General features: G+C 40.4%; 1 protein-coding gene across 1 annotated transcript in view; it reads left to right on the forward strand.

The window, feature by feature from the left end:
* The first annotated feature begins 2,996 nt into the window (after window positions 1–2,996).
* Window positions 2,997–18,338, forward strand: part of LOC120737561 (FERM and PDZ domain-containing protein 4-like) — a 63,276-nt gene continuing 47,934 nt past the window's right edge. Inside the window, exon 1 of the mRNA XM_040038348.1 lies at window positions 2,997–4,071. Within this exon, the coding sequence (XP_039894282.1) occupies window positions 4,037–4,071 (35 nt within the window). The 5' untranslated portion in view covers window positions 2,997–4,036. The remainder of the gene's footprint in view (window positions 4,072–18,338) is intronic.

Raw genomic sequence — 18,338 nt, forward strand, 5'->3', positions numbered from 1 at the left:
GGGCCATCTGCTGCGACTGGTTGGGGCGAGAGAAGGAAGACAGGATAAAGACATGCTGTGGAAGAGAGACAGAGATTAATAACAGATATGATTCAATGCAGAGAGGTCTATTGACACATACTGAGTGAGAAAGGTGACTGGAAAGGAAAAACTCAATGCATCATGGGAATCCCCGGCAGCCTACGTCTATTGCAGCATAACTAAGGGAGGATTCAGGGTCACCTGGTCCAGCCCTAACTATATGCTTTAGCAAAAAGGAAAGTTTTAAGCCTAATCTTGAAAGTAGAGATAGTGTCTGTCTCCCGAATCCAAACTGGAAGTTGGTTCCACAGAAGAGGGGCCTGAAAACTGAAGGCTCTGCCTCCCATTCTACTTTTAAATACTCTAGGAACAACAAGTAGGCCTGCAGAGCGAGAGCGAAGTGCTCTAATAGGGTGATATGGTACTACAAGGTCATTAAGATAAGATGGGGCCTGATCATTTAAGACCTTGTATGTGAGGAGCAGGATTTTGAATTCAATTCTGGATTTAACAGGAAGCCAATGAAGGGAAGCCAAAACAGGAGAAATATGCTCTCTCTTTCTAGTCCCTCTCAGTACTCTTGCTGCAGCATTTTGGATTAGCTGAAGGCTTTTCAGCGAGTTTTTTGGACATCCTGATAATAATGAATTACAGTAGTCCAGCCTGGAAGTAATAAATGCATGAACTAGTTTTTCAGCGTCACTCTGAGACAGGATATTTCTAATTTTAGAGATGTTGCGCAAATGGAAGAAAGCAGTCTTACATATTTGTTTAATATGTGCGTTGAAGGACATATCCTGGTCAAAAATGACTCCAAGGTTCCTCACAGCGTTACTGGAGGCCAAGGTAATGCCATCCAGAGTAAGAATCTGGTTAGATACCATATTTCTAAGATTTTCAGGGCCGAGTACAATAACCTCGGTTTGATCTGAATTAAGAAGCAGAAAGTTAGCGGCCATCCAGGTCTTTATGTCTTTAAGACATTCCTGCAGTTTAACTAATTGGTGTGAGTTATCTGGCTTCATGGATAGATAGAGCTGCGTGTCATCTGCATAGCAGTGAAAATTTATGCTATGTCTTCTAATGATACTGCCTAGGGGAAGCATGTATAATGTAAACATAATTGGTCCTAGCACTGAACCCTGTGGAACTCCATAATTGACCTTAGTGTGTGAAGAGGACTCTCCATTTACATGTACAAATTGGAGTCTATTAGACAGATATGATACAAACCACTGCAGTGCAGGACCTGTAATACCTACAGCATGTTCTAATCGCTCTAATAGGATATTATGGTCAACTGTATCGGATAATAATCATCAATAATCATCCGGCTGCAACCAGGTTTCTGTAAGGTAAAGTAAATCAATTTATTGATCAATTATTAAGTCATGTACTAACAGAGACTTGGAGGAGAGAGGCCTAATATTTAATAATCCACATTTCACTGTTTTACTCTTTGGTTCAGATGTGGATACTGTATTGTTCTTTCTTTGTAATTGTTTATGTTTAAGTTGTTTGTTGCTGGTTTTTAGTTTGTTTTTTGTCTTTTTGAAAGCTGACACAGTCTCTATGGAGATGGGTTTTTGGGGGGGTAGCAGGAGGAGAGAAGCTGCAGAGAGGCGTGTAAGACTGCAACTCTGCTTCCTGGTCCCAACTCTGGATAGTCATATTTGGGGGGGTTTAATAAATTTGTCCATATTTCTAGAAATGAGAGCTGCTCCATCCAAAGTGGGATGGATGCCGTCTCTCCTAACAAGACCAGGTTTCCTCCAGAATCTATCTATGAAGCCCACATCGTTTCTGGGACACCACTCAGACAGCCAGCCATTTAAAGAGAACATGCGGCTAAACATGTCACTCCTGGTCTGATTGGGGAGGGGACCAGAGAAAACTACAGAGTCCGACATTGTTTTGGCAAAGTTACACACCGATTCGATATTGATTTTAGTGACCTCTGATTGGCGTATCCTGGTGTCATTACTGCCGACGTGGATTATGATTTTACTGTATTTACGTTTACCCTTAGCGCCAGCAGTTTTAAATTCACCTCTGAATGGCTGAAGGAAAAACAAAATGAATACTTTAGAGTGGCCCAGTCAAAGTCCTGATCTGAATCTGATTGAGATGCTGTGGCATGACCTTCAAAAGGTGGTTCATGGTCAAACTCTCCAATGTGGCTGAATTACAGCAATTCTGCAAAGATAAGTGTGCGAAAATTCCTCCATAGTGCTGTAGAAGACTCACAACTGCAAGCAAGTGTTTGCAACACCTGGCAGTAACTGCTAAGAGTGGCCCAACCACTTACTAGGTTTAGGGGACAATCACTTTTTCACAAAGGGCCATGTAGGCTTTGATTTTTTTTCTGCCCTTAATAATTGTGTTTACTTGTGTTATCTTTGTGTAATATTTAAATGTATGTAATGATCTGAAACACAAAACAAGCATGACAAACACAAAGACATAGGAAATCAGGAAAGCAGCAAGCACTTTTTCACACTTCTTGCGCTTTTCAGGATGGTACTTGTGAACTACTTGAGCCTCGAAGCTGAGTAGTTAATTCAAAGAACCCATTAAAAGAAAAGACTAGCACCCAAATAGATGAAGAAGAGCAGAAGAAATGAAAAAGAAATGAGAAGTTGGTCACCAGCTGACGTAGTGACTTCCGCCTTATCTTTGCAAGTCTTACTACAGTCGGCACAGAGAGAAACAATGGTCTGAAAGAACCGTTTCCTTATCATCTTCAACTAAACAAAAAACATGCATGTTATACTGCATATGATGCTAAAAAGCCCCCCCCCCCCGGCACTTGTTTGCATTCAGCTCATTCGTCACTATCTCACTTGTTTGTTCTTTCACCTCTTGTGACGTGGGGCCATCAGGTCGAGCATCTTGTTAAAACTGAGCCATCTGTGTGCGTTTAACACACACACACACACACACACACACACACACACACACACACACACACACACACACACACACACACACACACACACACACACTTGTTAGACCTGACTTGATTTTCATTTCAGGTTTTCATTACATGATGGGATGTAACGTAACAAGAGCCTTTTATTGTTCCTGTCAGAGACAATCAATGATCGACTAACTTTTCCACATAATTTGCATTCTTTTAATAAAAAAGGCTAAATTGAAAAACATTTTGCGACACGCCTTAAAATCGATGGAAAGCCAAATGTTTAATCTGATGAGTAACCAGTCTGTGTTCTGCGTCATGGTGATGGCGCTCCGGATGAGAGTGCCCATGCATTAACTCACATTGTGAAACCTAACAGGCAAACCGTGAGCGATGGGGTCCCGCTCCCATCAGCGTCCTGTTCTGCAGAGTCAGCTTTCCTCTGCCCGTCACCACTCTAGCCCCCCTTCTTCTGTCTCCATCACTTGTTTTCTCTTTACAACCAATGCACTTTAACTCTCCTTTCTGTCCCGCCTCCATCTCTCATCTTGTTTTCCTCCTCTTGTACCCCCCCATGCGTCCTCTCCTTTGCCTGGCGAAGAGACGCACAGCCCCGATGAACGGGGGGGCAAAACCAGAACCAGAGAGGCTCCATCATCCATTTGCTCTCTCCCTCCCTCTCATCTCCCTCTCCTGTTCTCTCTCCCTCCCTCGCCGCGGTTACGATCACTGCACTTCTGCGTGCGCTGAGATGGGAAGCACACACAGAGGGCTCATTGCAGCCCAACCGATCCAGGTGGAAAGCTGCAGAACGGACTGACTCGTCCTAAAGAGAGCAGGAGAGAGGTGCAGGGTGACCCTTGCTGTCTCTGCAGTCACTTAAGACTCTCTACCCCGGATGGGGCATTCAGCAAGGGTGATACTTGCTGCCGCTTGTTTCCTGTAACTGCGAGGTATTCAACAGACTTTTGCCGACTCCGGACATGGATCCAGGTTGACGCTGGATTGTCCTGGTTTTAACTGTGAGGGGAATTGGGTGTGGATTAGAATACTGATGTGGAGCACCTGAGCTTTGGGACGTAAACCTTCTGGGACATGTTTGGTTTCTCCAAGATGCCAAAGCTGTCTGGGTGAGTGCGCGTTTGGAGTTTTACACCTGGAATTCACACGTTTGCTTTCACATGGCTGCAGGTTATCATACAAATAGCCTTTTTTCAAATTTTGTGAAAGATGGACTTCTTCAAAAAAGCATGTCTCCATTCCTATTCAAGTTTGCACCTAAAAAAATCAGCCTTGCATTCAATTTTTGGTTTGTTTAAAAAAAACTTTCTGGACCTTTACAGTGAAGTACAGCTTGGTATCAAAGCTAAAAACAAGAGGGGATAACTAATGGAGGTTGCTGTGTCTTTGAGAGAGGTCTTTTTTTCTCCTTCTTCTGTTCTTCTATTATTTGAGTTTGAGTGACTAAGCAGTCCTTATTTGGGACTCTCCAAGGTAGCCTCTGACTCGTTTTAATATTCAGTGATAAAAAAAAAAAAAAGGTTTGGGGAAATGTGGAAAATGAGAGCAGGAATAGGATCACAGGACTACAGTACAAGGAGTCACCGGATGTTTGAAAGGATTAGGGAAGAGATAAGCAAGCGAGGACAGACACTTACTAAAAAGGAAGGGTGGTGAGCCAGGTGTGTGAGGCAAAGAAAGAGCTAAAATGAGACTGGCAATTACTTATAAAAGAAGCACGGGTTTTGGATCCCTTAAATGTGCATACTTGCTGCATGTATTTGGGAGTTCACAGGTAGAAGACTCAGACCTCATATGGGAAATCTGTTTGGAAAAAGTTTTCATGCAGCCTCACATTTTGATCTTACTAACAAGAGGATGAATTTGCAGTGTCTGCAAATGCAATGACTTTTATCTATTAAAAAAGAAAGAAAGAAAAAAGAAAAAAAGCATTAAGTTGTTTTAAAAGTTCCACCTTAAGGCAAATATGTCTTTGGTCTTTGATGTCAGTGATATTTGAACTGAGTATCTGCAGGTATCAAGCTGTTTGAATTGAGCTAATGTGTGAGGAAACATTAGAAAGCCAACTCCTTGCTTAATGTGACTCACTGTGTGTCCGTTGCTCACACTCACTGATACACATGATCCTTGATTCATGTGTCGTCACATCACTAAGTCCACCAAATGTGGCTTATGACCAGTCTTTTCAACTAATATGCAAAGTTTTTCTGTGTTTAGCATCAGAAGTACATGAATGATGGAAAAGATCTTACATCTAGAGAAGCTGGAGTATAAACTTAAGGATAAGTTGTTTTTTTTTAAATAAATATGCTGCTAAGTCATTTGGTAAGCAAACACTTGCTAAGATACTTGCTAAGTCTACTTTAGCAAGTGTCTGAAAGGAAATACTACACACTGCTAGCAACTGTTCTAAAGCATTGCAAGGTAACATTAAATCTTTGACACTTTGTACAAGAAATATAACAAAGGTTTAAAATCTAAGGCTTCAGTCACACAGGTGTAGAGACTGGTCAGCAACCCTGTGGCAAACTCTGGTCACAAGGTAAAGACGTAAACCCCTTTTTGATTGCTTCAGTAGATGTGGTTGCCTGTAGTGTTTTGACATCTTGTACAAATGTTTTAACATATTTTAAAATGTACAACTTTTCCTTTTGACACTGAACGGCTGCCGTTCCCTGTTTACATCGGTAACTGGTGTTTTAATTGCATGATTCTCAAAATGCTGTAGTAAAATGTTTCATACGTTTACCGTTAGCTCGTCCCTTCTGCAGCTGGTCCATCATGTTATTGTTTCTCCAAAAACACTTCTGTTGTCTTTTACGTCTTTTTTTCATGAGCTACTGTGGCATTTTAAAAAACATTTCCACTGCTGTGTTTTGTGTGCTTTTGCAGCATTTTTCTCAAGTTGCAGTGTATTTGACCTCTCAGGGCCACTGCAACTCACTTGTTACACTATATAGTTGGCAAGTGTTTGCAGACAAATCTGTGTCTTCCATACAAACTATGGGAGACAGCGGCAATTTACTAGCAACCAATTCAATCTTTGGGACCCCAAAAGGTTGATTCTATTCATCTGGACGTAGCCTTTTCGGTGGGATAAATGTTTCATCACTCATCCAAGTGACTTCTTCAGTCTCAGCTGACTGCAGGTTTCCCCAATCTTATAAACAGTACATTTGCACAATAACTGAAACTAGCCCACTTAATGAGCAATGGCCTGTGAGGTCAGTTCCTTGATCATTTATATGCAAATTCTCATGACCATTGATCAACAACTACTGATCAAAACCCACTGATCAAAGAACACTGATCAATGGCCATGAGTACCATTCACAGAGAGTTGGGGAATGGCTGCAATCACAGCATTGTAAGATGGTGAAAGATGTACCCTTTAAGTGAAGGCACCGTGCTCCTGCAGACTTTTCCAAAACACAGTGTTAAACTATCCTTGTAAATCCTGAGAGCTCAACACATTCAAAATGTGCTTTTTATAAATAAAATGAAAAACATATATTTGGCGCATTTATATGGATGGATGCAATGCAGAAGCGACTGTCTACAGAGTGCATGTTTTGCACGCCATTGCATTTTCATCCTAATATGGTGTCTAATTTAAATAAATAGCTTCAATTTCCCCTCCCCGTGTTTTTCACCAGAGCAGCCAATTGCACAACTCCTTATGTTCGACTGTTTTGTCAGCCAGTCGCAATGTACGGCACATCTATTTTTACACATTGGGCTCATATATTGTAGACAGAAGGTAAAATAGCAAGAAATTAATAAAAGCATAACACTAACAGGCATCAAGAGAGTGCTGCACTTTGCGTATACCCAGATGGCTGGTGTGTATCCATGATCTGCCACAATACAGTGTCAGACCGTTCTGTTTGCAGATGGCGCACAAGCTAAATTTGCTCCATAAACTTTAATGAGTCGTGGATCTTTCATCACCTTTGAATGCTTGTTATAAATCATTCATTGTAAGACAGGCAGTAAAACAGCTGCAGCAGGTGAGGGGATCGGAGATCTTTCTGTTTCTGTTTGTTGTCTTCATTCTAATTAGGAACTAATGAGAGTTTTGTCGTCACACATCTGGCTCTATCTCAGGAACATTAACCCAGTCTGTCTTATCTAATCCAATGCATGCATTGTGAAGACAAACACAGGACCTTTATCAGTGTTTATAGGGTGGGAAAATCTTGGCTTTAGTGTGTTGGAATTTGGCAGTGAAACTAGCCAGCAGTGCTTGTTTGTGCTCTGAATATCAGATTACAGTTATCCGTGCCAAATTGCCGTCTGCTTTATGCCAGTACATGCTGCTTCTTCAGAGGGCATAGTTCCATTGTACAGAGAGCCATCTGACAAGTCATGGCACCCTAATAGTTTATTCATTTTTCAGTAATTCAAGGGCTTCATTACATAAAATGACCCATAATCCTTTAACTATTAACAATCTCGATTGCATCTTTGGAATTTCTGTTTATAATTCCACTCATTCACCCACATATAGTTGTCTGCATATGAAATATTGTCTTATTTAGTATCAGCCTTATCCCTTTCGTATGGTACTGTGCAAAGGTCTTGAGCCATGCCTCATCTCTTTATGTTTAGCTTCCAAGAGGCCAGACTTTTTCTTGCTGAAAAGTACAATTAGATTTTGATCCACTATGTAATAACAAATGGAAAGTGTGTGGCTTGGGCGGAGATCGATGGTTTTCAGTATGACAACAATTCCAAAACACTGCCTATGAGGTAAAAGTATAACTGGATAGAAAAACACACAGTGGGGCACTATTAGTAATGGATTGGCCTCCCCAGGGCCCGACTGTCAGCATTACTGAAGCAGTGTGTTTCAGACTCCATATGCAACATTTCTTTTCTGAGAGATATTGTGGCAAAAAATAAACTAAAATCATGAAAATATAGCTTAGTTTAGCATAAAGACTAGAAACTGGTAGCACGACTTAGTTCATGACAGTGTGGGCTGACATATTTTCAAACATCCACTATGTTGCCAAAATTATTTGCTTGTCTACCTAAGCTCACATATGAACTTAACCACTTCAACTCTTCTGGTAAAGCTTGTTTTGTGGACTGGAGAGCAGTCATGCTGGAGGTATAAAAAGCCAATGCACACCAGCCCTGAACTGTTTCTGTTGACCAGAAGGGCGCGAGTCCCATGGTTGCAAAAAGACTTATGGCTATATATTAATCATAAAATAATGATAATAATAAAGTTTATTTGTGCAGCACTTAAAAAGCTAATCCATAGAGAGAAAAAAGATAAAATATCATGGAGTAAGAGATTATTAATTTGGATTTTATGTCATTGTCCTTAAAAAAAAGTATAGAAAGTGAAGGCATTTCCCACTTGCTGCCATAATCTGATTTTAACATACAGGATTTAGAAGAGAATCCACTGTGAGCTTGTGGCTGTGCTTATCAGAATGAATTCAAGTTGAGAAAATTAGTTGGTCCTTTCCTCTTTAACCTGTTCATTGAAAGCATTACCGCTTTCAGTTTTTAATCATTTGTTTTCTTCCACCTCCTTCCTGCCCTCCAGCATTGTCTTATTAATTCGAGGTAACGGCTGAGTACCATGTCTAGTCCTTGGCTTAAAAGGTGCAGATGAATCTAAAGTGGATTTACAAAGCAGGTTAAAATACTCATCAGTTTTTCTGTGTCTGAGTTCCAGCCGAAGATTGTTATGCCGTCTTAGTCGCAGAATGCAAAAAACTCAGTCCGGTCACGAGGAGGCTGTTGTCTTATTTTTACTTCTGTGTGATTGAGGCACAAAGCTTACAGTGTTTGCTTCCTAAAATTCAGAGGTGTTTGTTGGATGGCACAGAGCACATACTGTACAGTATCTCACACAAAAAAATCAAATACTGGAGAAGGAAAAATAACATCAAACTACAGGGCAACCACCCCCACTCAATTTCTCCCTTTCTCACTCTCTGCCTATAACCCTTAAAGTTGCACGTTTTTCTTGATTTGAGTCTGGATAATCCTCCTAAGGGATTTGGTCGGTGATCACTGCGTGGGGTGGGGTGGGGGTGGTGAGGGGCTGTGCCACATATCTCTCTCTTTCTCTTACCTCTCTGTCTGCTTCATATCGCAGCCCATCCATCCACTTATCCGTGTATTTTACCAGCTTGTAATTTAAACCAGGCACAGGTCCGCTTCGCAGGTGAGCTGCACCTTTCAAATTGAAAGTGAGGTTGTTTCTGAGTTTATCAGTGTGTTGACATCTACTTTAAGATGTTTTTTGTTTATCTTAACATGTGATGTTGTGATGTTTTTCTTTTTCCCCTATTTCAGACGTTTAATTTCATCCTGGTCTATTACACATTAGTTATCTGTCAGTGCTTATTTGATAAAAGATACAAGCTCTGAAATGAAATGCTTTAATCAGTCCTGCATTCCGAACAGTGTCTTCTGCAGGGATTCATTTCCTGGTGAACACTAATGTTCTCTTATGCCGTGATTACCACATTTTCTTTTCCCATAATTCCATTCATTTCTCACAGCAGATAATACTGAATGGCTGTAGTGATGCGCGTCAGCTTCCGCCCCTCTTTGACGTGAGCCCCCAAATTCGATCTGTTATGCAAATGAAGTTTAACTCTCTCTTTTTTTTTCAGATTGTAATTTCCCCCGTCTCTGCCTCACAAAAACAAATGGTTTTCAGAGCAAGCAGTTACACTTTTATTTTCAAATCACATTGAAACTGAAAAATAACATGCAGCGCGCATCAGTGACGCAAAAAGTGACGCAAAAAGTGACGTTTTCATTGAGTTTCGCCCAGAGATGTGCGTCATGCATTTTGCAGATGTGATGCAGAAGCATCTGTTTCTCTTTTAGCTCTTTCATGTGTTATGTGTTCTGCATGGAAGCCTTGATAAGGATGCTTGGCGTGTTATTTAATGACACATGGGCACATAGGTCTCTGCTGTATCAGTGGATAACGGCCTTTTTGCCAGCCTATTTGCTGAGACCACCTTCTCATTTCCCTAACGCCAGTTTGCAATACTCAGGTGATAAGTGAGGTGTGTTAGGTGAATAATAAACTCTTAACCATAGTTAATAATAATAATAATAATAATAATGTACACTTTTATTGATCCCCGTGGGGAAATTCTTCTCTGCATTTAACCCATTCACTCAGTGAAGCAGTGGGCAGCCACCAGTGCAGCGCCCGGGGAGCAGCGTGTGGGGGTGGTACCTTGCTCAGGGGTACCTCAGGGTAGCCATTCAGGGGATAGTTAAACATTAGTTAGAAATATGTAAAGATTGGTCATCACAGTTGAAACAGAAAAGTGCCCAATGATTACACATCTTGGCATTATTTTAAGTGTAGCTATGAAAAACATTTAGCATAAAACCACTCCACATTATCTTAAAATCAGCCTATATGCCAATGATATCTTGTTATATATAGCAAGTCGACCATTTGTATACTACCTAATCATAACAATAACCATACAACCCAATCCATTTATTTATCTCAGAATCTATATTTTAACATGACCAAAAGTAAAAATTTAAACTCAGTTTAACTCAGTTTACTTTACCGTCACTCCCTTTAAACTGACTCCACCTTTTGTTAATCCACCAGGACATAAACTGCATTGAAAAGACAAACAATCTACGATTAAAATAACTACACTCTAAAACAGTATGGCACTGAATTTTTACTACTTTCCTGTCCACCAACTTAACTACATTTCCCACTGGACAAACATCTCTATTACTTCTTGGATTGACATTGAACACACCATCTGCAAGTGTCTCCCCATTCAGCATAATGCATTTCTGTATTAATCAGTTAACTCCCACAGCTGCTTCAGATTTACACTATAAACACACCCTTCACTGCCTGCTGGAAGCAAATTGCATACTTAACCTGAAAGTATGGCCTTCTACTTATACTCTGTGTTTAAAATCAATAAAGAGCTCATTAACGTCACTGCATGGAAATGGAGGGGGGTGACCATGATAGGCCCCCTTTCCAGTGCTAGCTCTGTCGTGACCTTTGACCTTACTTAAGCATGCATACAGCATAGCCCAATATTGTCACTTTTAGATCTACTATTTTAAGAAGAAAATGTGTTTTTTAAATACACTTCTCAGCAAGTCATTTTAACCCTTATAATAAACCCAGATATATTCTGTGAATAGTTCTCAATCTTCAAGCTGATTGGGTTTATTCAGTGGCCATACTGGTTCTTTGTTTCTTCTTCTTTTTCTTCTTTTCTCGGCAGCTTCCTTTCATGGTCACCTGAATCATCTGCCTCCATCTCACCCCATCTCTTGAATCCCTCAGCCATGTGCTCCTTCACTACATCCATGAATCTTCTCTGTGGTCTTGCTCTTTTCCTTCTTCCTGGGAGCTCCTTTGTCCAATATAGCCTTCGTTTGCACATCTGTAAACCACTGGAAACTAAACCATCCTCTTTAGCTTTGTCTCCAAAACAACTCAACCCGAGCTGTCTCTCTGATGTACTGGTTTCTAATCTTGTCCATCCTGCTCACTCCCAATGAAAATCTTAGTGTCTTCAACTCTGTCACCTCCAGCTCAGCTTCCTGTCTTTTTGTCAGTGTAAATCCAACCTATCCACCATAGTGGGTCTCACCACGATCTTTTAAACCATCCCTGCTGCTATCCTGTCACAAATTACTCCCAAAACTCATCCACCCGACTTCCTTGTACAGCACCACAGTTCATCTCCTGGCACCCCATCATATGCGTTCTCTAGATCCACAAAGACACAAAGCAGCTCCTTCTGACCTTTACCAAACACAAATGAACTCACTTGTACACCTCAGAATTGCTTCTGAGCTTCTGAGCATTTACTCTATTCTTAAGCCTGTGGCCTTTGAACCTACACACACAAAAAAACAGTGTATGCACATTGTGACCATCAGTGCCCCACGCCAACTTGATAATGGCGTGTGTGTTCTTGCATGTCTATGAGAGCAACAGGAATGACTGCTTGCATCACATAAATACAGATATTGTTCTTCTATAAAAATCTATTTTAAGCTATATAAAACAAAAACTTTGACTAGTATATTTTTGCTTCACTCCTCTCTGACAACCAGAAACTAAAGCAGTCATGAGTCATGTTGTGAGTTGTAAGCTTCTGAGCATCATAGACCACAGCACTTGTACAGAATGTTCCACTGCAGTGGACTACTGCTACTACTGCTTCCATGCATTCTGGCTCTGCACATGCTTAGTATTCCCCTCTCACCTTCAGTCTTCCTTTCAGTCAATATTTCCTCATTTACAATCCCACAGCATCTACAAATCTTCAACTTCAGCTTCAGCAGTGGCCGAGGGAAAAAAAACAAACCCCAAAACATATTACTCAACTGGAAAGACAGAACAAAGTTATCTATAAGCTACCGCCCTGATATGTTTACAGGCCGTGCACATAGCTCTCGTCAGCTCTAAAGGACAATCTCCCACCTGATCTCCGTCCTGGCAGCTGATTTCTCTCCACGCCGCTTCGCTCAGGCAGATACGTCAACTCAAAACAACAAATAATCCCACCTCAGACACACAGATATACACCAGCACACCACACAGTTTTCACAATCTTAATAACTTATCTTTCTGTTCTTTTTCCATAAATTCTCTTTTTGCAAATACATTTTTAAAAAGTAGAACAACACATCCTTTTTTTCCGAGCGGACGGTTAATAATTCATCACTTTGGCTTTGGTTTTACTCCGTGCACTGAGCGATTCTGAGGCCCTAGCAGGAAAAGCAAAGTGCAAAACATCTTGTATGTTGCATGTTTTCAAATTCCTGTCTCAGTCAAGCACCAGGAAACAAATAAATCAAACATGACAGCAAAATGTGCACTTGACGAGCGCTTGTCGTTTATCTTTAACGTCAAATTTACAAGTGGGGAAATGTTTTTATGAAGTTACATAAACTTGTTATGCACTTGCATTGAGCATGTCGTTTCCTATTATGATGAGGGGTTTCCTACGTCAGTGTCACATACTGTAATTTGATTCAATTCGTTCATCTGCTAATTCATTTAGTCAAAGAATCCGATTCAGTGAAGGTTAAATGGAATTTAAAAAAATCCTGTTACAGTCAGTGAGTAAAACAGAAGCTAAAGATAAACCAAACCCTGAGTTCAGACAGTTGTTTGTTTGCTAATACGTGTGTTTTCAAAAAAGAGGCTAGTGGAAGAATTAGTTCTGCTCCAAATACTGACACATAATACATAAGTGCCAATGTGTACTCTCAGAGCAGCATGGTCACACACACGCACTAAATGTACTGTAAGCCTGCCGTACAGTTCGCACACATGAGCCCTCAAATCACACAGCCTCGTGTGATGGTATAAACACACAGTCCTTTCCCTACTGACTGAGCACCGCTATTATTTCCCCTAATTAGCTTTAAATGAATTGACTAATTGAATTTCAGGTAAATTGAAAAACCGAACCAAACATTTTAATCGTGTCAGTGCGAGGCTGGTTGAAAATGTATCAAAGTTACTGTGGAATTTAATTTTTTCACGTGTCCCTGCAACAAACTGGAAGCCGAGGAAAACTCCATAATGTTGGGTTCAGAACAGCTGACACGTGAAACCTGAAACAAACCGCAAAGCAAACTCCTAGCAAGGCACTCAATCAAAATCTGTGGTGTTATAAGGTATTACAGACTCTCTTTTACCCCTTTTTATGGGTCAACTACCACAAATGGCAACTGTTATGAAAAATGATTCCACATAAGACCAGACTGGTGCTTCAATTCAGTTTTATTTATATAGAAACCAAATCACAACAACAGTTGCCTCGAGGCGCAAACTGATATTACTGAGTTTATTGTATTTTTTGTTGCTTACACTTCTATGACTTCTGCATATACATTATAAAATACGCACACAGTTTCTGTAGTCATCAGAAATAGTTGTCCAGGCTTCTTGAAGGACATTTAAAGCTCTTTTTTAGATGTTGGCTGGCGTTCTCTCTCAAGATGATTCCACACCGCTGCAACAATGTTGACGCCCAAGCTCTTGGGAGCCCAATCCATGACTGATAGTGTTTTATGCTTTAATACATTTTAACATTATTTTCAGGCAGAAAAATTGCTGGATGCTGGATCAATATCTGGTGGTACTTTTCTGTGTTCATTATTCCATCCATTTTCATAAGATCCCAAGCACTACTGGCTGAAATGCAGCCCCAAAATGTGTTTCCTTCCTTAAGAATGGCTTCATGACAGCCACCCTTCCACTGAGACATTACTGATGAAGTATAAACAGTAGATGGATCAACTGAAAGGTCACATGTGACACAGATCCTGTGTCAAATCTTTGCTGGATTATTTCCTATTTCTTAAGGACAGGACTTTCAGGTACTGCTCATCTGCTGTAGATAGCTTTTAGGCCTGTCACTTCTTCTTTTGTCTCTCATTTGTTCAGTGCCCTCAAATTTATTTAAGGGCACACTGCACACAGTGCTGAGATATGCCAAGTTTTCAGCTAGTAGCTCTGAACTACTAGCGGCTGTCTTTAGGCATCAACTAGAAATGGGGAAACATCTGTTCTGTAGATACAATTTAAAATTGGTTCATTGCTAAGTCACCTGCTGTGTGTAACCACAACACTGGTTCATCCCTTTAGTTGGGTGGCTTTTTATGCTTGAGTGATTTGTAGGTCAGACATAACAAAGAAAAAACAGTCCTCTGAAAATAGTACACGCAGGAGACTGGAAATGAGTTAAACAGAGATCGAGTAGCTTTATCGTCATTTGTGACTTGACATGTCGTCATGTGTGAAATATATAAGTTGCCGTTTCATCAAAGAGTCATGTTCTCCAGGTCCTTTGTTCCACAAATTTACCTGGCACAATAATAAGCGCATGGTTTTCTGGGCATTGTGTTCCCAGTTGACCAGAAAAGCATGTAACACTCCAACAGCATCTGGATTTAAGAGAAGAATGAAAGCTCACTGCACCTCATTACACAGCAGATTCTCAGTATGTGGAGTTAGAATTCTTTCAACATAGTTTAGCATTAGATCATAAATATAGGGGAGCAACCCTTTTGTCTGTATAAACTTGTTGAATTTTTGCCATTTTTGTTAAGAAAAGATTTTTGATGGGAGCACTTGTGGCTTCATCACTGTGATGGGATTCATCCGTTACGTTATTATCAGCGGCATAACCTACTTGATTGCAGTTTTTATTCTCTGTCTCTGTCGTTTTTTTGTGCCTTTTTTTTGTGTAAACACAATCCGAGAGTGGAGAGAGATTTTCTTTTGGAAATTATGATTCAAGAAGCGAGACATGAACGTAAGTGTTCCTTATTCATCCTAATGATCCCCATTCTCCCGAGTAATCTTATTTAGGGAGCGTTCGAGGGTATTTTTAGCCTGTGGAATTATGCTTCATTGTTGGGTGCAGATGTTCCAGTCAGATATAATGTTTTGCAGCCCGCGTGTGTTTTGACGTGGACTGAATGCACCCGGTGACGAACGGCTTTGCTCGATCGTATTTAGCGCCGTACATTTGCACATTCTGCAGCTATGGATTCTTTTCACACACGCTCCCTCGCTCGCTCTCCCTCTAACCTTTCCAATTGACTTGAACCAAACAGACGGAGAGTAGTCGAGGCTTTGCATCACGCGAGTGCCGCCAACCAACCAGAAACATAGTGATAGTGAAACTCCCCACAGGCATGGCCTCAGTTAAGAGCATAAAGAGCTCTGACACAGGGCGGAATGGATTTTAAGAAGATCTAGAACAAATACAAATGATTAAAACCAATTTTAGGAAATGCATTACAGAAATGATGCAGTTATTACAATTACAGAAACGTACATAATTATTTCATACGTGTGGTTTTCTGAGAATCTAAGAGCAAACCAGTTTCACTTGACTTTTAATTTCCAGAATATTCAATTGTTTTAAATGTGGAGTATTTCTTGAACCTTCTGCCATAGCAAAAAGAAACATTAAAAATGTATTTTTATATATGAGTTTTAAATTGTATCATATTTACTAATTTTTTGCTTAAAAATATATTGTCCAATCTGGGAGGAATCAGACTGGTGATCTAGAAGTCTCAAAAACCGAATAACATTGATATACTAAGGCTTATAAAACATTTCAAGGGCTTTGGTCGTCACAAAGTGTGAAAATAAGTTGACTGGTGAGTATAATTACCTCTGGGGCTCTCAGTGTTTAAGCATCTTCTTACTCTTGGTTCGGCAGCCATAAGGGTGCAAACTGCCATCAAAATGCTGAATCTCATTACAGGTTTTGGTTTTCTCTTCTAGCTCAACACATACAGTAAAGTTAAAGCAATTAAAGTTAAATTAAGGCTTTGGCAATTATTCTAACTTCAGACAACACCGGCGCTTTGTGATGTGGAATAAAATCTCTGTAATCATCCTAGTTTTGCCCTCGGTGAGTTCAAGTGATACTCCAGAGGGTGTTTCGGCCAAATGCAGAAATCATTGATCCACCAACGGCAGAAATATCATGTTAAAAACTATCATTTCTAACTTGCTCTGCTACCCTTTTGTATTTTCTGCCCCTTGATTCCACTGAGCTCTACGTGACATTTACAGAGAATCAATGAGGTGTTGTGTTGTGGACTCTGTTGTCCAACAGAGACGCACCGCTGTGCCGCAAAGGTTGAAAAGCGATGCTGTAAAGCGTTTTGGTTCTGCTGCTGATACAGAGGAAGCTATCTGCATGCCACACTTTGACACAGTGTAGACACAAGAGCAAGCATCACCGTTATCTTGTCCAGAAACAACTTAAGGCATTACACTTGTTCTCTGTTGTCCTTGTAGTTGCTCTGTTTTTGTTCTTCAGACTTATTACTGAAGAACAGTAATAAGTCTTTCCTAATCACAGTTTTACTTATTGACTACTGACTTTATTTGGTCCAGAATGAGTGGTTAATTAATAAAGGGGAACCATCTATATCGGAACGTTTGAGGTAATATATCATCTAAAGCTATACTTGTTGCTAAACAGGCATGACCTCCTGTTGAGCTGTAGGAGTCATGCTGCCTATTGATCTTTGTTTCAGCTCCCATTTTCAACACACTAAGATGACCCTGTTAGCTAATCAAGCTTTGGCTTACACAGAGCCCATAGTGCAGCTGCCCTTTTACATTTATATTACATCGCAAGAATTCAAAATGTATATTTACACAGGTATGGGGTTGGCATGTTAAAACCAAGCAAACTTCATGTTTTATTTACAACGCTTCTTGTGTAAGTGTTGTACATGGAGTAGACGCATTAAAATCCAATAAAAGAATCATTAACACAACGCAAAAATATATAAATTCTCATGGGACCCTGAGGGGGAACATTATAGGGCATGTTTTGTTAAAACGTAAAGAAAAGCCCAGGTGAGCTTTCAGCCCCTTTTTAGAAACTAAAGCTTTACGTCCTGTCTTATCTTACTTCTGTTTAATAAGACAGCAACTGATTTGTGATTCTCAAGTATTCATTATAGCTCATTGCTGTATTATCACAGATTGCCAACTTACAGCAGACTGATGGCTCTGAGTTGTTCTCATTTTATCACTACAGTTGGCACACCAACTGCCATCTTCAACCAACAGTTGAAGATGGCAACTGACTGTGAGTGGTTGCAGACTTGGTCCCCATTTTTCAAAGCAATCATCTCACTGGCAACAATGTTTCAATTTCAATAATTACTGTGATCATGCTGTGGTCTTCAACCACTGTTGTCCTGAGTGTGACTCTGTTATCAGAGAACTGTTAGGGCAGGATGACAAACCCATTTTACAGCATGGGCCACATACAGCCCACTTTGATCTTAAGTGGGCTGAACGACCAGCAGAACTCCGCCTTCCTTGTTTATTCATCATCAACTACTTTGGTATAGTATTAATGACAATGAGTGAGGTCTTTATCAGCAGGAAAAGCTGCAAAACTTGTGAAAATATAGTTAAAAGTCTAAAAAATCTATGCCCTCCTTCACATTTTCGAAAACTGTCCAGTGGGCCAGACTTTGCCAGGTCATTTAAGGACCTTATGTTTGATACTCATATCTAGGAGGATGCTAGTAAGGCGTCCTCCTAGATATGAGTAACTAAAAAGTGCACATGGGTGTTCACCCACCATATGCTTTCCATCTTAACTCCCTCACTGGGATCTTGAGCTTTCATCAGTGATCTCCTCATGTCTTGTAACTGGACACTCCCTTGTAGAAATGTGACATTTCCACAAACTGACGCTTGCCAAATGCTGTAAAATGACATTTGGCAGTGCAGTTAAAGGCAGTCCCTGAGCAGAGATCTGTGTATAAATGCGTGTTTTTTATTGCAGTTAATCTTTACACAGGGAGAGGACGGGGC

Source organism: Simochromis diagramma, unplaced genomic scaffold (genome assembly GCF_900408965.1).
Source record: "Simochromis diagramma unplaced genomic scaffold, fSimDia1.1 OVJJ01000413.1, whole genome shotgun sequence".
NCBI classification, from domain to species: Eukaryota; Metazoa; Chordata; class Actinopteri; order Cichliformes; family Cichlidae; genus Simochromis; species Simochromis diagramma.